This window comes from Olea europaea, chromosome 1 (genome assembly GCF_002742605.1).
Source record: "Olea europaea var. sylvestris chromosome 1, O_europaea_v1, whole genome shotgun sequence".
Classification (NCBI taxonomy): Eukaryota; Viridiplantae; Streptophyta; class Magnoliopsida; order Lamiales; family Oleaceae; genus Olea; species Olea europaea.
In genome coordinates, this window is record NC_036237.1 from 25813245 (window position 1) to 25837402 (window position 24158).

A 24158-nucleotide genomic window follows, 5' to 3' on the forward strand; every position below is an offset into this window, starting at 1 on the left:
GGTGTTAATTGGTGATGGATCAGGTTTGCCTGTATCTCATGTTGGCTCATTATCTCTTGCATCGTCTAATCGTATCTTTCATTTACGTGATACCCTTTGTGTTCCCACAATTCAAAAAGACCTTATTTCTGTTCACCACTTTACCAAGCATAACAATGTTTACCTTGAATTTCATCCTAATTTTTTTCTGGTGAAGGATCGGATCACGGGGGCGACACTACTCAAAGGCGAATGTGAAGATGGAGTGTACCCATTCTCGGAGAATCTAGTAGCAAACTCCAAAAATGCCATTGCTTATGTTCATGAACGCACTACAACTGATGGATGGCACAAAAGACTTGGTCATCCATCGTCAAAAATTGTTCATCATTTAATTAATACCTTTTCTTTACCCACTAATAAGAATGGACATTTATCTCTTTGTACTTCATGTTCTCAAAATAAAGCTCATCATCAACCATTTAATTTTCATGGTCTCACTAGCACTACTCCCATAGAATTAATTTACACAGATGTTTGGGGTCCATCCCATGAAATTGGCATTGATGGTTCAAAATATTATGTTATCTTTGTTGACCACTACACCAAATACATATGGCTCTATGTTCAAACCATTTTTTCGCAATTTCAAAATCTTGTGGAAAATAAGTTTAACACAAAAATAAAGAGCATTTATTCTGATAATGGTGGAGAATATATTGGTCTCAAATCTTATCTTTTTGATCATGGGATTAGTCATTACACAACAGCTCCCTACACTCTTCAACAAAATGGGATGTCTGAAAGACGTCATCATCATCTTGTTGAGACTGGTCTCACCTTACTCATAGATGCTCACATGCCTCTCTCATTTTGGCCGTATGCATTTCAAACCGCTGCATATCTCATAAATCGAATGCCTACCTCGACATTGAACAATAAATCTCCGTTTGAAAAATTGTTCGTGCAACCCCCAAATTACATTAAACTCAAGCAATTTGGTTGCCTATGTTATCCTTTAACTAGGCCATATAACAAACATAAACTTGAGCCCAAGGCCCAACCATGCTCTTTCGTGGGTTACTCTCTATCACAAAATGCGTATCTATGCTTTGAGCCCATTACCCAAAAGCTCTTTCACTCTCGGCATGTCATCTTTCACGAAGGAATCTTCCCTTTTCAAAAGGCAAACCCTACAGATCCCGTAAACTCCTCATCTCCAGCAGCCAAAGAAAGTTCCCAAGTGACGATCTCGTTGCCAAAAGTCTTCTTGACTCCATCCCAAGCTCCAGAATCCCGGGTATTGGGTACTGAAGTCTCGCCATCGTCTGCGAATGGGTCACTCCCTGAATCCCTTCCTCTCCAGGTAAGTAACCCCTCTTCCAATACCTTGATTTCGAACCAAATTTCTCCATTAGAAGTTCATGAAACTAATGTTTTTAAGAACAATGAAGTGCATACTCACCGCATGACTACCCGATCCATGAACAATATTTATAAGCCAAAAAAATCTTTTGTAGTCACTAAGCATCCTCTTCCACCATCCTTAGAACCAACAAGTGTCACTGAAGCACTCACTGATTCACGATAGCGTGATGCCATGTCCTCTGAACTGACTGCTTTAATGCACCACAATACATGGCAACTTGTTCCACCACTGAATGATTGTAATATTGTTGGATGTAAGTGGGTGTTTCAGATTAAGAGGCATGCTGATGGATCTGTTGATCGCTTCAAGGCCCGACTTGTGGCAAAAAGGTTCAATCAGAGACCAGGGCTGGATTACAAAGAGACATTCAGTCCTGTAGTAAAACTAGTCACCATACGTACTGTGTTAACCCTTGCTGTTATGCAAGGGTGGTCTCTACGGCAATTAGACGTCAATAATGCCTTTCTTCATGGCCATCTCTCTTAAAAGGTATATATGAAGCAACCACCAGGTTTCAGGAATCCGGAAAAACCAAATCATGTTTGCTGTCTCTCAAAAGCAATATATGGGTTAAAACAAGCACCTCGTGCTTGGTATTCTGCCCTCAAACAAGCATTGTTAGAATTTGGCTTCATCAATGCTAAATCAGATTCTTCTCTATTTGTGTTTCATGATGGCTCTGTTCTTGCCTATTGTCTAGTCTATGTTGATGATTTGATTCTCACTGGAAACAACTCGACATTTGTTGCAAGCACTATTGATCAACTTGGAAAAAAATTCTCGATCAAAGACTTGGGATCATTACATTTTTTCCTTAGTGTTGAGGTCATCCCTACAAATGAAGGTTTGTTTCTGACACAGCATAAATATATTCGGGATTTACTTGCTAAAACAAGCATGGATGGTGCTAAGGATGTCACAACTCCTTTATCTACCTCTGTTTCTCTAAAGCTGGCAGATGGTTCATCATCAGTGGATTCAACAGAATATAGAAGAGTGATTGGAGCTTTGCAATATCTGTCCTTAACAAGACTTGATATCAGTTTCGCATTGAATAAACTCTCACAGTTTATGCATTGTCCCACACAAATTCACTGGAATTCCACTAAAAGACTGTTGCGTTACTTGAAGAACACTATTTTTTACGGCATTAATATCAGAAAAACATCAAACCCAACGCTGACATGTTTCTCAGATGCTGATTGGGCAGGTAGTTTGGATGATAGAAAATCAACTTTAGCTTATCTCCTCTTACTTGGTAATACACCCATTTCATGGAGCTCCAAAAAGCAACGTGCCATTGCATGTTCGTCAACGGAAGCTGAGTATAGAGCTTTAGCAATGGCTGCAGCAGAGTCCATGTGGCTGCTATCTCTATTACAGGAAATGAAGTTTACATTACCACAGCCACCTTTACTCTTATGTGATAATTTGGGAGCAACACAGCTAAGGTTTAATCCTGTCCAGCATTCAAGGATGAAGCACATCCAAATAGACATTCATTTTGTGCGAGATTTGGTTGAGAAAAAGATTCTTAATGTTTGGCATGTTCATACTAATGACCAGCTTGCAGATTTACTCACCAAACCACTTTCAAGACAAAAGACAGACTACTTAAGAGAGAAGATCGGTCCATCTGATGGTAGCCTGTTCTTGCAGGAGTGTATCAAGGATAATAAAGAAGTCAAACAAGTAACAACTGAAGCCCAACTGCCACAGTAAACTAGCCAGAATCTGTACCTCCATCCCAGTAAATATTGTCATGATTCTAGGTTCAGTTTTTTATTTCTGTAAACATTTCAATTTATGGCCTTGTAAATTTCCTAAATTTTATCTTCAGTTACATCTATTGTATGCCTAAAATTAGGCTTCTTTTGCTGTATAAAAATACTGAGAATGAATAAAAATTATGAGTTCAGAATTTTCCAAAAACCTGTAGCAGCGTTCTTCCATTTTACATGCCACCGTCACCATCAAACTGCTACCTTCATCATCACTTTTCCTCACCACAGCCAGTTTCATTCATTAGAACAACCATTTATACCACAACAATAGCAAAACCTCAAAATCAATTTCGATTTTCAGATATAAAGTAAAGAAATCTGTCACTCTTTCATTCTTCATTTATTGGGTGGCAGTGGCAATGGCGATGACTTCTGGCGGCCTGGATAACTGGGGCTGTTAATCACCTAGATGGTGGTGGCGGCGGCAACTTTGGGGCAGTGAGGATTGTACGGGAATTGGGAAGGAAGGGTTGGGTTTAGGGGGCTATTGTTTTTTATATTTATAGGTGATTGATCGCATGGGTGTCGGGTGGTGGTCAATTCCGCATTGGTTGACCATGTATACTAAGAATTTTCTGGAGGCAACCCCGAAAGCGCAGTTGAGGGGGTTGAGTCTCATCCTATAACTTCTCAAGATTTGGAAGGTGTTGTTGAGGTACGTTATGTGGTCCCCAGCTTCCAAAATTTTCACAAGCATGTCGTCTACGTAGGCCTCCATTGTCTTGCCGATAAGTTCTACAAACATTTTGTTGACGAGCCTTTGATATGTCCCCGACGTTTTTCAACCCTAAGGGTATCATCTTATAGCAGTAAAGGCATTTGTTTGTGATAAAAGAGGTGTGTTCCTCATCGGTCGGGTGCATGTGAATTTGGTTGTAGCCAGAGTGTGCGTCCATGAAGTTCAACAACTCGTGCCCAGCCGTGGAGTCTACCAGTTGGTCAATCATTGGGAGTGGAAAGCTGTCCTTCGGGCAAGCTTTGTTGAGGTTAGTGAAATCAATGGATACCCTCCATTTTTCGTTGTGTTTCTTCACTAAAATCGGGTTGGAGACCCACCTCGGATAGGTGGCCTCCCTGATAAAGCCATTTTGGATGAGCTTTTGAACGTCTTCCTTCAGGATCTCATACTTCTCAGGGTTGAGGGCTCTTCTCTTTTGTCTGTGCGGGACAACCTTAGGATCAATTTTCAAGTGGTGACAACTGACTTTGGGGTCTATGCCTATCATGTTCTCATGCCTCCAAGCAAAGACATCAAGGTTCTTACTTAGGAAATCCTTGATCTTTTCTTTCAAAATGTTGGACAAGCCTTTGCCCACTTTCAACAATTTGGATGGGTCTCGGGAGTCCACCGAGAAGCTCTCAAGTTCCTCAAGTGAAGATGCTTGAGGTTTGTGTTCAATTATGCGGGGGTCAATCTCATGATGACCAATACTTTCGGAATGGGTGGTGCTTCGATCATTTCCACATCTTTTGGTTCAGAGGGAGCATCACCTGGGACATCAGCCATGACTATGTCGGCGATAATCACTTGGACATTCCGGGGCTCTACCTTTCTAATGGAGCTTAGCTAACACTCTCTCGAGCCTCTTTAATCGCCTCTCACCGTTGCCACCCCATTTTTCGTTGAGAATTTCATACATAGGTGGTGGATGGAGGTGATGGCTTCCAATTCCTTTAGAGCTGGCCTACCCAATACTCCGTGGTAGGCTGATCGATTGTCAACAATAAGGAACTCCATGAAGTTCATTGTAGCTTGGGGAGACTCTCCCATCTCCACTGCAAGGGTGATCTTTCCTCTCGGAGTGATACTATCTCCGGTAAATTCGTACAAGGGAGTGATGGTGGGCGTCAACTCATGGTCCAATATCATCTCGTCGAAGGTGGACCCAAATAGAATGTTGACAGAGCAACCGTTGTCAACTAACATTCGTTTGAGCCCATTTCGGGCTATGATCGCTCTCACCACAAGTACATCGCAGTGGGGGTAGTGAACTCCTTCAGCGTCCTCTTGGGTGAAGACAATATGTGAAACTTGATTTCTCCGGGAGCTATGGTCCACAATATAACTGGTCAGCGGGGGATGCTTAGCCTCACAGGCGTAATTTCTTTTAGCATTCCGCGTTTCACCGCCCACATATGAGCCTCCAAATATGGTATCCACCTCGTGGATAGGGGCCTTATCCTGAGTTTGCCGATTTCTTCGGTGTTTGCGCCTTCCCTGGGTCTCTTTGCATCATACTCCCTTCATCACCGGGAAACATCCCTTTGACAGGGAGCGACCTCTTCACGCCCAGGTCGGTTGTCATACCTAGGTAGGGACCTGTTCGCCTGGGACGATTTATTTCTATCTCTAGGGGGTTTTTGCCGGGTACGGTGAGCATAGTCTCGATAATTTGCTGTGTCGTGGCTATAGGACAGGTGGTATATGCAGTATCCGGGGAGGTTCAGATTTGACCTATTTCTAGGTCTCGAACCCAGCCTCGGCCTTTCTCCCGCGGGATCCTTGCAGAGTTCCCATCTGCTAGTGTCAGTGACTGGGTTGATATCCTCATATGCTAAGGTAGGAACTACATTTAGAGTGGTGGTGGCAAGTGCTTGCCCAGAACTCTCATTATCGGCTTGGTTCATTTGGTAATCCATCAAGTGCGAGGTCGGCCCTCTAGCACGCTATCTTTACGGAGGTGGGAGGCCTCTACTTGCCCTGTTCTATGCTCAATCAATTCTACATTGATGATCTCCCGTCTCATCATCTCAAGTAGAGCGTCATGGGTGGTGGGGTCTTTATTTTGCACGTCCCTCCAAAACAGGGTGTTCATGTTCAGGCCTCCTCTCAGTGTAAATAATGCCTCACAGTCGGTAACTTGCACACAATACGTCATCTCATCAGTGAAGCGTGATAGGAAGTTCTTTAGGGACTCCCCATGTGCTTGTCTCATATCTTGGAGACGTTGGATGGAAGCCTCTCCCTCTTTGCTCATAGCGAACCTCTTCAAGAAGGTGTCTTGAATTCGGGCCAACTTCTTATGCTCCCAGGTGGTAACCTACTATACCAAATTTCAGCTACTTCGCTAAGTGTTAAGTGGAAATCTCTGCATTTCACAGCTAGGGTAGCGCCCCTTAGGCTCATATGAGTTTTGTAAGCGTTCAGGTGCTTCTCTGGGTCGCCTTTTTCGTCATACTTTGGTATCTTAGGCATAACGTAGTGGTCTGGGACTTGGGCACTCTTTAGTTCCTTCGAGAATGGCAGGTTTTCATCATCATCGTCCAAGTCATAGAACCTCTGCTGCTCATCTGAATCGTTTTCTTAGGCCTCGTATCTTGGTGGTTGGTGAGAGGTGCCGGGACTGTTCCTAGCCTCTTCTTCCCTCCTTTGGCGCCTATTTCTAGGCGGTGTAGCACAGGAGGCATTTTCATGCCTTTTCTTCCGACTGTTGAGGCATTGGAGGTGGGGGCTGTAGCCTTGTCCAGGCTCGCGAGGTTGTTGTTGCCTGGGTCTCAGTTCTGCAGGGCTGTTTCTGTCAGATACACTACTTGACCTCCTATGTCTTCGCTCTTGCTCATATGGAGGTGGAAAGTTTTTATGGTTCGAAGGGACCTCAATGGGTCGCCCAGAAGCGTAGTTGGAAGAAATATCAACTTTCACTTCCCCTTTCAAATGGACTTCTACCTCGACTATAGTCCGACGAGGCAACCCTTTGACTTTGAACTTCATCTTCTTATTGGTAGTGCCTTTGGGGGGCATATGGAGGAATAGGGAAGCCTCCTTGGCCTTGCATTTGAGCCATGAGTTCCCTCATAGCCATGTTCTGGCTAGCAATGTCCCTCATATTGGCTACCATGGTGGCCATTTCTCTTGATAGTCAGGCTGTCACTCGCATTCCACCTCTTCTATGGTGGTGGTGGAGTCGGTGCCGAGTTGCTAGGGCAGCTGCTGGAGGGAACACACCTGCGTTTTCTCTTACCCTTCTGGGGGGTGCGTCTTCGACTCATTTTCTTTGTTTGACCTTCAGATTTTTGCTAAGTTGTGGGGCTTCATCTTGTTCTTTTTCAAGAACAAATCCTTTTTCAAGGGGATGCCCAAATGTTCATATTCAATAAGCTTTCACCACAAGGTTGTTCGTGGTTATTGTATGGATTCCCACAGACGACGCCAATCTATTGACCCCAAATAATGTTGTCAACAGATGCCAGACCCACCCGCGCACACGTAAGCGAAAGTCCAACACGCTAATATACGTGGACGGTCTAAAATAGACGGATAGAGAGCGTGAGAGTAGCTCAACGACGCGGGACGAGAACGCTCGAAATTCGACGGGATGTTTGTAGACCGATTGTACAATAATTACCAATCGATGTTTGTAAACGTGTATCTAAATATGTATGAACTCGTTTGTGTTGTAAGATAATAAGAAAGAGAGAGTTGAGTAAAATATGATTTTTTGTATTGAGTCTTGCATTAGCCTTTGCATGGGGTACAAGTGGGAGCATTTATAGTGTCACAAGTTAGATTGTGACCTTTGGTTCGGGGTACACATGACCTTATTCGATTAATTTACATGTCAAATTGTAGGTATCAGCCGCACCTATCTTGTTATACATTTATTGATTGGCAAAGCCGCCTCTATTAGTGACAAAACTTAATATTACACTCATGACAAACGTCCTATCAATCATTCAAGTAAGATCTTTGTGCAGATGATCTCTTGGGAGAAGTGTCTATGAAAGATGATGCATTGTGACTCGGAGGCTGCTACCTTGGCTACAGGGCTTCAGCTAACGGGGCCTTGTCCACCTTCAAAAGGCCTCGGCATATGGGTTGCGGAAGCTCATCAAGAGGCAATGATAGATGAGCCTCGATATATATGGGCCTAGGCTTCTGTGGACCTCGATTTGTGGGCCTCGACTATGCAAATCACCTCGAATTTAGTGCCACGTGGTTCGACATGAGTTGGCTGTGGGCCTCTGTGGGTTGCCCAAGTGTGCAAACACGTAACAATATTCTTTATTTTTCCTATTTGTTAATATTCTTCTGAACAATTAAATTTCTTGTGGGTAAATAAAAATAAAGAAAATTCTCGTAAAATTTCCGACAGATATCAAATGTGAAATTATCAATTAAGATTGTACAATAGTCTGATTCAAGAATTAGATTGCAGATACGCGAGAAGCTCGGGATATCTGATTAGTGATGGCAACGGGGCGGGTTCGGGGCGAGGCAGGGCGGGGCAGTTTTCTTGTCCCGTTTAAATTATATATATATATATATATATATTTCGAGTTCAATAAAATACGGATAATATTCAAGTTGAACTTTTAATAAAGAATACCCTTACTTTATGTAAATTTAAGTTTTTGTTTTGGGATAAAATTATTTATAGTGTAAAATGATTTTTAGAGAATGTGTGGATAAAAAGTATGAAAAAATTATAGGTCTAAATGTAAATTATGTTATTAAAAAAATTATGATAGAAAATAAGTTTAAATAAAAACGATTTTGAAATATGTTGCATAGATGAACTCTAAATATGTTATAATTAAGTATGTAAACAAATAATTAACAAACAATTAGCTAATTAGTAACAAAGTTATGATAAATTAAGGGTTGGATGAACAAATAATTAGAAATTTTCTATCTTCATATTTCCAAGTATTAAAAAAAAAAATTGACGGGACGGGTTTTTTTGCCCCATTTGGGACGGACCGAGGCGGGACGAGGTAAATTGTCATCACTATATCTGATTGATTAGTTGGGCTCCTTCTCCTTCAAATAACTTCCGGCCCACAAACCTGAGCCCACCATGATTTCCTCTGCAACAAGTTAAAAGGAGAACAAACAAGCAGGCAGCAAAGAGAGAACAAAAATCGAAGCAAGCAAAACGCAAATCCAACAATGGCAGCTTCAGCAATGATACTGGATCCGAAACCCGTATCCTCATCCGACCCGCCTCCGACACTCCCTGCCGTCGCCGATTCTAAATACAGTGAATCCTCCGATGACGATGATTTATACAGCCGACTCAAATCTCTTCAGAGGCAACAGGAGTTCATCGACATTCAAGAGGAGTACGTGAAGGACGAATTGAAAAACCTGAAGCGAGAGCTTCTACGATCTCAGGAGGAGGTCAAGAGGATCCAGTCGGTGCCATTGGTCATTGGCCAGTTCATGGAAATGGTTGACCAGAACAACGGCATCGTTGGCTCCACCACCGGGTCGAATTATTATGTCCGGATTCTAAGTACCATTAATCGAGAGCTCCTCAAGCCCGCCGCATCCGTGGCTCTCCACCGTCACTCTAATGCCCTCGTCGATGTCTTGCCCCCTGAAGCCGACTCCAGTATTTCGCTCCTTAGCCAATCGGAAAAACCTGATGTCACCTACAATGTGAGTTAGTTTACTTTTTACATATTTTTGGTTTAGAATTTTGGTGGATGTATGTTATTATCTTATGATTGAAATGGAAATTAAGACTTTATGGGAAATATGCCATAGATTGAGCTGATTATTTTCTTGATGGCTTATTCTTGCCAGATAGAGATTATAGCCTTTTTGGATTTGAGTATAAAGCGGTGAACTTTACTATCTTGTGCTTTAAGATAGATTTTGAAGAGTTAGACGCATTAGTTCTTGCTTCCGTACAACTTATAGGATGATTTCGTAGGAGTCTTTTTGTTTTATTTGCATTTAAGAATCATGCGTCAAGAACTCTTATGGTGGCTTGTTAATGTGGAATTGATTATCACTATATAATTGAATTTTTTGATTTGGGAAATTAATTCTACTCTTTGCGGTTGCATAGCTTTCCTTTTTTTGAAGGGGGTCCTTTTCCTTTAACACCTGTGTTCAATGATCGAGTTAAAATTTTATTGAGCAGAATAACTGTAATACTGGTGTGCATGAATAAATTGCTCGGTGACTTTCTTCCATCCAAGAATGGTAGAGGTTGGAAGTGGATTTGTGATCAAAACATTAACACAAATAAAGAATATAATTCTTTCTCTGAATCCGGTTTTGCTAACCTTCAAGAAAGTTTTGTATTTTTTTATCTTCAAAATTACCCTATTTCATCAGTTAGGGTTTTTATTACTATAGGTGGGCCTCAACTTCTCGCACAACTTATTCAACAGTTAAAGTGGCCTTGGCTGCTGCGAGAACCCAAAAAGCCATTCTTGGAGTTTTACTAACCGAACCTACATTAGAGGGTAGAATATGAAGGTGTTATTAACAGATTATGGAATTTTCTTTGATATTACCTTTCAACACCCTCTGTTATCACGAGATCATGCACTTTTCTTTCCTAGTTATAAAGGAAAAAGGTCCAGAATTGGTGCGTTCGTGGAGGCAAACCGAAGGAAGAGCAAAAGTAAGGTTGGATGCTTGTGGAGACTGCAACTTTGGAAGGTTTAAAAGCAAATCTTGAACAATTTTACAGTTTTGGATAGCCCTCCAATAATGGATATCCTCGCCACATCCATATTTCACGAAGCTTTCTCCACAACTGAGGCACACTTGTGGAGGATTCTATGTAACTGACAAATAAAATAACTTGTTATAGAGCATCATGGCCACCACACAAATCAAGCACAAAAGCTCGAAACATTGTAATATTTCCATTTCCTATATTAAAACTAAAACTTGGATGATTTTTCCCATACATTCGAGATATTATTCTCTTAAGATCCAATGCAGAATTTGATTCTGGTTAACAAAACAAAGAACATTGAAGGGAGTATGCCGATAATGGATGGACATAGATTTAAAATGTCAAATTGGCTAAGAATAAACAATTTTTAGTATGCTCTTGGGTTCTGTGAACTGGACCCCACATGATCAAAGAAAAAATCCAACCCAAAGATTTTTAAAAATTTCTGATTTATATATGAATAATAAATACTATGACGTCTACGCAGTTAAAGGCTGCTTCAGGCTATGATTTATGTCCAAATAAGCTTTTATAGTCCAGAATACCACTTTGTCTTCACCTTTGCCTGTTCTAGCATAGTCATACCTTTTATTGCTTCCATCAATCTCTCTTGTGTGGAGAAAACTTGCCTTCGATTTTTTAAAGCATTGCACATGTAGCCCATGCTTTGAATGAAGGACTTGAAAGTTTCCCTTCTCCGTCGTTTGCATCAATGCGAATGGTTTTGGATAATCTTCTCCTTAATAATATTCTGGGATAAAAAATCAACAATTCATGGAGGCCGGATTATTGATTGTTTCGTCCCTTGTTCATGCGCTTGAGCAAATCCTTCATTTCTGAATATTGTAGATACTTGCAATTGAAGAATTCTATTTTACTTTCAAATACTCGACACCATTAGTTAATAGTCCATGCCCATTCTTTATGGTTAACCATGCTGCTGTGTTGACCTTCTGATATCATGCGATCTCTTTGTTCTCTCTCTTCTCAGGATATCGGTGGATGTGATATTCAGAAGCAGGAAATTCGTGAAGCTGTTGAATTACCACTCACACACCATGAACTGTACAAGCAGATTGGTATTGACCCTCCCCGTGGGGTGTTGCTTTATGGTCCACCTGGTACAGGTAAAACCATGCTTGCCAAGGCTGTGGCAAATCACACAACTGCAGCTTTCATTAGGGTGGTGGGTTCAGAATTTGTGCAGAAATATCTGGGTGAGGTATGCTTCAGAAGCTCTCATCTTTGCTTGTGATGGGTGCTGATTCTATGTTGGATAACATTTGGAATCGCTTTTGTGTACTATGATAAGTTGTGAATATCCAATTGTCTAAATATCATTGCTGCTGGGTATGTAAAGGGTCCTAGAATGGTCCGTGATGTCTTTCGTCTTGCCAAAGAGAACGCTCCTGCAATTATCTTTATTGATGAAGTAGATGCAATTGCAACTGCTCGATTTGATGCCCAAACTGGAGCTGATAGAGAGGTTCAAAGAATACTCATGGAACTATTGAATCAGGTATAATATGTAGAATTAGGAATTTAGGGGTGCAGTCAGACTGCAGAATGCAGATGCATACTTTCATACCTTTGACCAATACTATGAGGATTGTTAGATGCTGTAGAGATAGGGAAGTCCATTTTATGAGCTTTCTCTATACTCATGTTTTTGCTGTAATGCTTATTATTTGAATGATATGACAGATGGATGGATTTGATCAAACTGTGAATGTGAAGGTCATCATGGCCACTAACCGTGCAGACACGTTGGATCCCGCACTTCTACGTCCTGGTAGGCTTGATCGTAAAATTGAGTTTCCTTTGCCTGATAGACGGCAAAAGAGGCTGGTTTTTCAGGTAGTTGTTTGGTGAATATACCTGAAGCGTCTTATTTCTCAGCTTTCCATTTGCTTTAACTGATAGGAATTTTTTCATCTCCGATGAATTGAAAGGCAATTGATTCTGCACGATTTTTTTCTGGATTCATGATTGTTGCTTGTCCTTGAGCAGGTTTGCACAGCTAAGATGAACTTAGGTGATGAAGTTGATTTAGAGGACTATGTTTCTCGACCTGATAAAATAAGTGCTGCTGAGGTTCGTTTTTGTAACTACTTTTTTATACAAGATGTTATTTTGAGTATGTGACTATGTTCCCTTGCACCCATAAGCTTCATTAGTCTTGTATTTTCATTATACATTTATATTGTAGATTAGTCTGTGCATTCGTTGTGCGCCTTTTCATGGGTGAAAAGTTCTCCAGTAACAAAGTATTCATTTGATTGCACTTCATTGATTAAGGAAGCAAAGTCAAAAATAATTCATGGGATGGAACATAAATGGGTAATATTTCTGAAGATCCCGGGTAATGAACAGTTTGTGTCACGCATGAAATAGAAAAAGGTCAAAAAAAGGAGCATCTCAGCTAGCAAATTTTTAATACAACCAAGAAGCCAATCTTGTTTGGATATTAAATGTTTAGTGAGTAGTTTACTAAAAAGAGCTTGTGAAGAAATTATCACATCACATCTCTTCTTTGGTTGGAAATTTCATAATGTGCTGTTTATGCATCATTGACACAACCTTCCGTTTCAATTCACGTTTCTACATATGATGCAATCAAACAAAACATTGGAATTATAGGAGAAGGGGAACGGTTGAGAAGAAGAGAAAGGAGGGTGAAAAGAGAAGAGGGGTAGATAGAAAGATGGAGATAAAAAAAGAAGAAGAATTAGCAGACGGAAGAGATATCGGAGGAGAAAATATCAATTTTTGTTCTTATCAAAGTTGTGTCTATTATTATAGTGCAAAAGCCCAGATATATAGGGTTTAAACTAGTCTAATTTAGGTAAGAAATAACTATAAAAACTAGAGAATCTATCAAATTTAGGCAAGAAACATATAACAAAATACTAGAGAATTTAAAACCCTAATTATGTATCCTATATGGAAAGTCTTCTATATGATATATCTTCTAGATTCCCATCACTTTCCTTGAGCGTCTGATATATTCAATAAAGGTGATATATCATTTTTATAACTCTAAGGGGTAGCTCAGTGAGCAGGTCTTGGGTTTGCTTTTCAATGGTCATCAGCTCGAGTTTTCTCAGGGCCACTGAGATGAGTATCCGGCTGTAAATTTCAAGGTCCTATAGGATTAGTTGAGGTGCGCGTAAACTGACCCGGACACTCACGGTCATTTAAAAAAAAGAAAAGAAAGAAGGTGCTATATCATTTCTAATATAAATGCCAAATTGTACGGTTTTGGATGCTGGTCATGATCTTGGTCCCTGGTTTTGGTAGACAGCTTAATTACTGATTTTTTATTCTAAATCATATATAGTTAATAGTATAACCTTATATGAATTGACTACCACTAAATTATAATAAAATTTTCCACTCTGGTCTTGGGCTTATGGAATACTTATATAGACGTGTCTATATGAATTTGTGGTCCCTTTCGTACCCTAAATTAATAATTTGCTAAATAATGCAAATATAATTGACTGTTATTTATTCTTGAAATAAAACTCCATTGTTGCATTCTTTTTTTTCTTGAAATTTCTAGTTGGATCTAATCTCTAATTTTCCTTAATGTACTTAGAAATTGTGGGTTGAATTCTTTGTAACAAAAAATTATGAAATATCATTGATTCTTCGACTGCTTCTTAGTAGAATGTGATTAATATTTAGCTGGTTAAATGTATGTGTATTGGATCATAAATGGACTCTATGAATTAATAGATTTTGCAGAGTACCTACATTATATGTTTATTAAGGTTATTCTGTGCATTTTGACTTGTGTCATTCTTTGGTGCCAGTGACTTTTACTATGTGATGAGTGTTTTGTTTTGCACTTTGGTCTAGCTGCGACAGCGTAAAGTTTGACCTATAGCTACATTGATCCTTAATCAATAGTTAGAAGTATTAGTTCTGGTATGACAAATAATTTATCTAATGGCCATCAATAACTCCTAAATGATATTTTTATAACTTGGCAGCCTCCTAAACTTCTTTGTAGAAATGATGAATACTGTTAATATGAAGTTCTGATATGTATGTGAAATTTGTTGCCATAATTATGCATAATCATTTACATAAATTACAAGCTTTCTAGAAAATTTATTTTACATCCTACGTATCCATAGGAAATACACTTCAAGAATTGACGAGCATATCTCTTGTGCGAGATGGGGATAGGAACTAAAATACCTCAAGGTCAAACCCTTGGGACTTGGCTACCTTAGTTTCTTTGCATTAGCATTTCTATACCTTCTTATTAGGAACAAGGATTAGTTATTTTGTTGGATCATGTCGTCTTGTTCCAATATAATTTTTATTTGGGCGTTCCTGGAATCCATCCTCGGTGGTGGTGGTTCCCTGCATGGGCTAAAATTTAAGTGGTGAAAGCTGGAATTTGTTTTTGATTAATTGCGTTGGTGGTTTTGTGCAGATTGCCGCTATATGCCAGGAGGCGGGCATGCATGCTGTCCGCAAAAACCGGTATGTTATACTTCCAAAGGACTTTGAGAAGGGATACCGGAGCAATGTCAAAAAACCAGACACTGATTTTGAATTTTACAAGTAATCACAGTTTTCATATTTGGGAAATTGTATGTTCCTATGCTTCATGTGGATTTACTTTAATATCTTGTCCTCTGACTAGTAGATTTTTGTTTTTAGGTTGATAATACTCTGCACTTTTTATCTATACCAAATTGATATATCTGTACTCTGTACAATAATTGTACAGATTCATCCACTCTTTATTAAAATAATAAATGAGCGAGAATCATGCAATATGTATAGACAATTTTGCCATATTGCTTCATATGGGGACACTTGGCATTATTTCATTTGATATTGGCAAAATAAAAAAGAAGTACGCTTCCCGTACAAATTTATCTGTACAAGGGAAATAATCCAATGAGTGAATAATAGTTGTAAGTCCTACTTAAAATAAAAGATTGACTTTGATATTTAAATTATAATGATGTTATAATTAAACCAAACAAGCACTAAGATGTAGATTGGCCAAACTACGAGTGGATTGGGGTTGAGTTTATTTGTCTAGCGTGCTAATGTGGGTTTGCATCAACTAATATGACTTTGAGAGAGAGAGAGAGAGAGAGAGAGAGAGATTATAATTCACATTATCTCAAGGAATCACTACTGCAAAACTTATTCTTTCAAATAATGGAGCTCAAATATAGCGAGTTTTATGAATGAAAAATGTATTTTTTGTTGACATTGTAACGAAGTCATCTATTACTAATGAGAATATTTATTCAATAATATCAATTGATCTAATTATTTACTAGGCACTCGTTTGGTATTGATTCGTTATAAATTTCATTTTTCTTCAAATTTATTCTTAATTACACCTTTTCTTTGAAAAAAATCATTTTTCGTAAAATCTATTCTAAAAAATTTACAAGAAAGAGGTCCTAGGTTCCGTTTACGTTTAACCATTGACCTCGTGTCCTTCCATAATTTATTTTACCAGCCAATTATTGTACATTGTTGGGTATTTATATAGTATATTATGATGTGATAAAATAGTATTATAATGTTAATTATTTATTATTGAGCAAGAAAATTAAAGTGTTTATAATCACTTTTAATAATATAAGTTGGATGTCTGTGTTGAGAAACACAATTTGAATAACTTATATTTTAATCATAAATAATTGTTCATAATCAATGTAAAAGGGTTAGCACATTGTACACAAATGTTATAGTGTTGATTTATTCACTATTTGGGTTTGCACTTTGTCCTTATCACGGTAATAGTTAAAAGTGACATTAGCACACTTAAAGTGTATTGAACGGATTGGTTTTAAATTTTAGCATGATCCTACAGAGATTTAATTTTCACTTGACCGTTGATTATTTTTAAATTCCTTGATAGAGCTGTGTATAAATTTCACGAGTTTAAGGATTTTTTATTCACTAATGAGTGGGATCAATCTCATTGGTCAAAAATTCAATGAGTTAAGAGCTTGAGAAAGAGTGACGTAGAGAATATGAATTTGTGTTCATAATCATTATTTTGAAAAATGGGTAGCTATAAGTATTTCTATTGAATGATTAACTTTGAGCTCAATGTTTAGTGACGACTAAATTTCGACATCTGTGATTGATTTATATTACACTTGAAGAAAATAAGACTTAAATTAGTGAGAATAATTAGAGAGACAAAATGATCATTTGTGCTCATAGCTATATCAAATCTCGAGTGGGAATAATATACAACACAACAGATCATATGAAAGTATTATTGATTTATTTATTTTTGTAATCTTATATATTTCAAGAGTGTAGTTTTTTTACATTAAGTGAAAAGAGCAAAAATTAATAATTAGATTGGATGATTTAGAATCGACTAGATAGAATTTAACTATTGAAACTTGGTGCATATATGTCATATTATATCCCTATGGTAATTTTATAAAATATTTAGAGGTAATTATAATTACTATAAAAGATTTGGACTTATTGTTTAATCTCCAAAGTTTTGATATGTTTTTGATTTCTCACACGTGCTCAAGCAATTGATCGATTTTTTTTAATTTTATTTTATTAATGGCAAATTGCATTGAAAATAAAGTCTTGCATAGACAAAAGTACAAAGATCTAATCCAGAGGGATCTATGTTCACTTCATCGCATTTGCCAGCACAGAAATTTACCATTTTGTGCATTTTTTATTTTGAGATAAAGAGTGTGTGTACTTGTAATTTATTGTTTTCTAGTTACTATCAATATAAATGTAGCAGAAAAACACAACAGGTTGCTTCCTTTCCTGAAAAATTCAAACCCTTGTTTGTCTCTCCACATTATAACAAAAGCTTCCATAAAGTGTGGTGTAGTAATTAAATTTTGTAGTTGTAATATAATTAACCTTTGACTAATTAGATTTGCTTTTAATAGAAACTTTTATTTATGTTTCAATTGGAGCTTCTATTTGAATCTCGTTTGAAATTCTTATTTTATATTAATTGAATTTTTTTATAAATATAAATAAAGAATAGATGGAACCAAAAAAATACTACACAAACAAGAACAATAATTATTTCATAGTTTCCGAATTTAGAGAGGGAGAAAGAGATAAAAAAAAAATGTTTGCTTATTTTTTCATCCACCCAATCCGAATTTTTTCTTAATTTACTTAAAAGAAGGCGTTCATTTGTCGACACAGTCATAATTTTGAAGAATACCATATAAAATTTTAAGATTGGAAGTATCAACATTTCGAAATTCAAAGCTGAAAACTCGTAATCCAAATATAAAACTTAGCCCATTCAATGCTCAAGTACTTTACATTGGCAATTTCTTGCAAGTTTATATAAAATATTTCAGGCAACATATAAAGGAAAATTACAGCATTATTTTTACGTTTTACTTTACGTGATACCTACTAAATAAATGAATATATAAAAATATTCTATATATAAATTTCTTTGAATATATTTATTTTATAGAATATAAATATTATTCCATGTCAGCAAGTCAATGAATGCATATGGATCCACGTTCTTATAATTTGACGGCGTCAAAAAGTTGACGAAGAAAGGCTTACGTGACTGACTGACTCCATTCGCATCTCCATTTTTCTTTCAGCTCACTCATTCCATGCTTCTACTCATTATGATAATAGGGTCTTATTTTTACAAAAATACTAGATGAATTACAGTTCAATGATCGGCTGCGATCGGAATATTCTGCTCCAGCAATGCCGGCGACTTAGCATTATTGGAGTCTCAAACTCCAAGAACTCTTCGGAAAACAACTTGGACCTCTTCTCCGATGAGTCCGATGGTAAGTGAGAAATTTTGTTTTTCTTTCTGTTTTTGCTGTGATTTTATAAATCTAGCCATCAGTCTCAAAAAAACTGTAGCATATGTGGCGGCAAATATTTTATAATGATTTAAATACAATTATGTTCGAAACCGACGGTTATTTTTGGCAACATCAGTTACGATTAGTATGTTAATTGTATAAAACAATATCGTTGACGCGATTTGCGTTGCAGCTGCTTAAACTAGCAATATTATCTTATCTAGCTGTTTTATCCATTTCTTTAATAGCAAATTTACCTCTGTTCTTCTTTTGGTATTAATTCTTTATTTGTTTTATTTCCTGAATCGAGTTTAGTATCCGAGAAACTGGGAAGACTCTCAATTGAATCAGCAAAACAGGGGGAAAATGGACTGCATGATCTATTGTCATGGACTGATGGCGGAAAGCATGACTACGATTGGTAATTCCTGAATATTTTCCTACAACTTCTTTTCCACTTTTAATGTGGAAAAATATTTCCTTCAGGGATATCAAGCACTTAAATAACTAATTGTCTCAGATTATTGTGTGGATTACAATCAAACAATCTATTAACTCTTGATTTGTTACATAATCATCTTTAGTGAGGTCTTACATTTATTTAGGTTACAGAAAATCAACAGGTATAGTGTTACTATTTTAAGTTTGGAGATAATTGTAAGTAAGATGCAGCTTTAGTCTTCTCATTAATGCCTTCAGCATAAATTATGGAAGTTCAAAAATAAGTAAATAACCAATTCTAGTAATCATAATCCAACAATATTCAGCTACACCGAGATAGCCTTATATTGAAAGTGAGTTATCTGAAGCAATAATGGAATGTGTTATTTGTCTCTGCTTATGCTTACAACCCTTAATATGTAACAGGCTTCTTACTCCTCCTGGAACTTCATTGGATGGAAATGAACCTAAATCCACACCTGTGGCTCCAAGAAGCAGTCCATCAATCATATCAATCTCTGCAACCAAGGCCTCAAGAGTATGCCAAACCTGTTTACTCTAGTTGACCATACACTTTATTCAGAGAAATTGCTTGTTGGTCCCGTATTAAGCCCAGATATTAGCACAATAACTAATCCATTCGATCATATCAGTTCTATATCTTAAAAAACCTAGACTGATATTTCCTTATTCTCTTGTTTGCCTTTTCATAAGTGAACGAGATTTGTCATAAATTATTATCAATAAATATATAGTTGAACATTGCAATGTTTTAGTTTCTGATACTATTTATGGAATGAATTTTCTTATTTCAGTTTTCGGCAAGTAGCCATGCTGCAAGTCCAACACGAAGCAGTTCTGCAACTCGCCCCTCTGTCTCTAGTTCCCAGTATAGTATCAATTCGAACAAATCGAACTCCATCCTTAATACAAGCTCTGCATCAGTGTCATCTTATATTAGATCTTCCACTCCTACCAGCCGCTCTTCATCTATGACAAGACCTTCAGCCCCTTCTGTCCGTCCAAAAGTGTCAAGATCTTCGACTCCTTGTAAAGTCCATCCTTCCCCCAACATGCCTTCCATTGAGAAACCGAGACCATCTCAAAACTCAAGACCTTCTACTTCAATTTCCAGCCCACAGGTCTCTGCAAACTTGAACTCTATTGGTAGTCGATCAACATCAAGGCCTACAACACCTACTCGACGAAACCCAGGACCATCTATATCTCCTGTAAAAGGACCTTCAGCCTCAGAAGGGCGTACTCTTGCAAGGCAGAACCTTTCTTCAGTTTCCCGTCCAAGCTCCCCCGGTCTACGAGTTTGTCCGCAACCACAGCCGATTGTACCTCCAGATTTTCCACTTGAAACACCACCAAACCTGCGAAAAACTTTACCAGACGGGCCCCCATCTTCCGGTAGGTCAAGGCCTGGTGCGTCTCTTACTTTGAAAGGGAACACAAAGACTACAAGTTCTACAGCTTTGCCAAGGAGACAGTCATCCCCCATGGTTGTCCGGGGAAGAACCGCGGAACCCATTGGAAGAGGTAGGATCCGTGCAAATGGGCAGCTAGGTGATACAGTTGACTCTCGCAGAGAGTTATCAACACGAAAATCTTTGAAGACATCAACAGAAAGCACAGGATTTAGCCGGACTATCTCAAAAAAATCTTTGGATGTGGCTATCAAGAACATGGTACATATACTCTCAACTTAATCTCTCTGTTTCTTGTCTGCTTTTAGCAATGTGCGGTTTAAACGTTGCATGTCAAATTAGTATCTTATCTGTCATTTCCGAAAATGCATATTAGAAAAAATGGCATTGGGAATTCATTTAGCGGTTATCAAACTATCATATCATTTGTGTGACTTGTGTATAAAAGAAATATCCAAGAGTATTCATTTAGCGGTAGTGAAACTAATCTTTCCATTTAAAATGGGACTATAAATGGTGAGAATAACCTTAGTTATCATCCATAACATTATACAAATAGAGTTTAGGGCATGTTTAGTTCTAGAACCAGGAGCATCTTTGTATGTAGTGCAGCCTATCCACATCAATTTATGAGATTGGACTTTCATGTCAATGAAGCTAATCTGTCATGCTTCAAGCTTAACAATTTCCATTCTATGACAGGATATGAAAAATAGTGCCTACATTACTCGTCCACTCGCAGGCCCAAGCCTTTTCCCTCAAAGTGTTCGATCCGTTAACCAGAAAAACCAACCTGGTCACTCGTCAAGTACAGCAGCATCTGTCAATGGAAGCCTGCCTATCGGCAAGCATTGTGCCATTGCCGAAGACAGGAATCTTATTAACAGGTCTTCCGAAAGTGGTGATGAAGACGACAAATATTCAGCTAAACTATCAAATGTCGATATTTATGAAAGCTCATGTTATGACACGATTCTCCTCAAAGAGGATTTGAAGAACACCAATTGGCTCCACAGTATTGAAGGCAAGTCTAACCAAGAACGAATTTTTGATAATGGACTAGAACCACTACCAGAACCTTTTAGCCCTTTATAACGTCTTTGAGGTGTTCACTTATCTTTCATTTCTTATAATTTTTCTTTTTATATGAAAAGGGAGAAATAAAATTGTTGAATAAAATGAGCATATGATATGATATTATGGGAAAATCTTCATTAAAATTCTTATTCTCCTGAATCTCCTCCATACGAAAGAGTCGACTAAACATTCTCTGCCACAATTTGGTAGCACGAACTTTATGTTGATCTCTGCACTCCATTTGTTCCATATTAGCCTTCGTTTGGAAAATTTATAAATCAAATATATGCGATTTTTAACTATTTTCTTCTCTCTCTCTCTCTCTCTCTCTCTCTCTCTCTCTCTCTCTCTCTCTCTCTCTATATCCACAAGTATTATTCACAACTTATTTTTATGTATTTATAAATTATTTCCAAACAGAACCTTAATCATTTGAATATGCATTTCGTTTAAGTTACCTCCTTCCTTTTCTGTTTTGTTTTTGTTTTATTTTATTGTATTTTCTCTCTCTCTTCTATTTTTATTAAAAATTAAGTGTTTACTCATTTTACTTTCAAAAATAATAAATAGAAAGGCTTAAAAACCGAAAACAGAAAAGATAGACTGACATGGCAGCAAGTTGTTGGGTGTTTTTTCTTTAAATTTTTCAATTTTTCCAATCATGCATCCATACGTGTGCAGACTGTTTTTCAACCTGTTTCCCTTATTTTTATGGGGGATTTGATAAAAAAGCCTAGTCAAACAATGATTTTGATAAAATAACTTTTTTTCAATGTTTCTTGGTCAAATGGCCTTCATTTATAAAATACAATAAACAAATAATGTCAAATATCTAAAATACCCTCATTATGGAAAATACCCAAATACCCCTTTCAATCCAATTAAATTCCTCAATTCATCTACAAAATGCATTAACTTGTTTTCCCTGTGATTTCTTCCCTAAAATCTTGATATTCATTGTATTTTTCTTCTATCTTCTCCAACATTGTGAGCATTTGAACAAGAATTTTATTATCTATATTATCTACATTGAGATTTCCACTATATTTAAAGAAAAAAGAAAGGTATTTTTAGAAATCTCATTTATATTGGTACTTTTATTGTTTAATATAGTATAAAATGATATTTTAATTGATTTTATTTTCTCATTTGGTGTATATTTGTATCGTCCGCAACTATTGGACGATAACGATTGGAAACGACAATCCAATCGTTATCTGTAGTGTAGAACGACACTACAGTCGTTATCCTCCATGTAAAGTGACAGTACAACCATTATCTGTTATGATCTGTTTCTTATTAATAATATATTGTGGTTACTTTGATAATTTAAATATTGTAACTATTTTCTTATTATTTTAATATATACTTGAATCGATGAAATCATAATGATAGATATTTATTTTTTGTTATAACAAAATATCACGGTACCATTTCGAGTATTTTACCTAAAAAATATAGAAATGATGTTTAGATATTAAATATCATTGATCTAGTAACAATTTATTTTTAAATATACGAGTTATCAATTATTCATATCGTGTTTACATAAGTAACGACACTTGTGCTGTTTTCATAACAGTAACATCACTAGTGTTGTTCTCATTTTTCATGTTGTTCAAGTAATGAGAGTATCTTTCAAATTATGTGAGCGGCATGTCCATTTCGCAAATTACATGAGTTCAAGTTATGGAATATCGAGGTCTGGAAGGCGTGTGACTACTCATACTCTTGTTTATCGACAGAACGACACAAGTGACATTTAATGGTATCTATGTTGTTCTGTTGGTTTCTCCTATATTTCGCTTTATTTTCACCGCGTCGACCTTAAGGATCGGGCCTCCTAACTTAAGAAAGTCAAAATTATTAATTACGTAACAAATAACAGAAGAATTGGCATAGATTGTAGATATCGCGTCAGTGAAATCACAAGTCACCATCCACATTCATTAGAAAACTAAAGTAATGAGGGTATCTCCCAAAATATGTGAGCAACATGTACATCTCGCCACTCGTATGAGTTCAACTTCTCGAATATAGGGGTCCGGAAGGCTCGTGGCTACTCAAACTCATGTTTATTGACAGAACGACACAAGTGCCGTTTAACGGCACTTGTGTCGTTCTGTCACTTGTGTCGTTCTGTCGATTTATCTCATTTTTCCCTTCATTTCATCCGCACATCGACCTCAAAGATCGGACCTCCTAACTTAAGAAAGTCAGAATTATTGATTATGTGACGGATAATGAGAGAATTGGCATGGATTTCGGTGGAATCACAAGTAACCATCCACATTTGTTAGAAAACCAAAGTAATGAGGGTATCTCCCAAATTATGTGAGCGACATGTCAATCTCGCGACTCAAATAAGTTCAAGTTCGCAAATACAGGGGCCCGAAAAGCTCGTGACTGCTCAAACTCGTGTTTATTACTGCTCATACTCGTGTTTATTGACAGAACGACATAAGTGACGTTTAACTACACCTGTGTCATTCTGTTGGTTTCTCCTATATTTCGCTTCATTTCCATCGCATCGACCTCAAGGATCGGACCTTCTAACTTAAGAAAGTCAGAATTATTAATTACGTGACGGATAACGGAAGAATTGGCATGGATTTCACTGAAATCACAAGTCACCATCTACATTCGTTATAAAACCAAAGTAATGAGGGTATCTCCCAAATTATGTGAGCTACATGTCCATCTTGCGACTCAAATGAGTTCAACTTCTCGAATACAAGGGCCCGGAAGGCTCGTGA

At 37.5% G+C, this 24158-nt stretch overlaps 2 protein-coding genes across 2 annotated transcripts; both read left to right on the top strand.

The window, feature by feature from the left end:
* Positions 1-8289: 8289 nt before the first annotated feature.
* On the top strand, positions 8290-15441 carry LOC111398660 (26S proteasome regulatory subunit 6B homolog). Its single transcript, XM_023025675.1, has 7 exons — positions 8290-8370; positions 8928-9574; positions 11605-11835; positions 11974-12132; positions 12318-12470; positions 12624-12707; positions 15064-15441. The coding sequence occupies exons 2-7, from the start codon at positions 9083-9085 to the stop codon at positions 15196-15198; spliced, it is 1254 nt and encodes a 417-aa protein (XP_022881443.1). The 5' UTR covers positions 8290-8370; positions 8928-9082; the 3' UTR covers positions 15199-15441.
* A 2764-nt stretch (positions 15442-18205) lies between these two features.
* Positions 18206-21704, top strand: LOC111398668 (endochitinase A-like). The gene is made up of 5 exons (XM_023025689.1): positions 18206-18430; positions 18767-18872; positions 19319-19430; positions 19708-20586; positions 21028-21704. The coding sequence occupies exons 1-5, from the start codon at positions 18295-18297 to the stop codon at positions 21418-21420; spliced, it is 1626 nt and encodes a 541-aa protein (XP_022881457.1). The 5' UTR covers positions 18206-18294; the 3' UTR covers positions 21421-21704.
* Positions 21705-24158: the final 2454 nt, after the last annotated feature.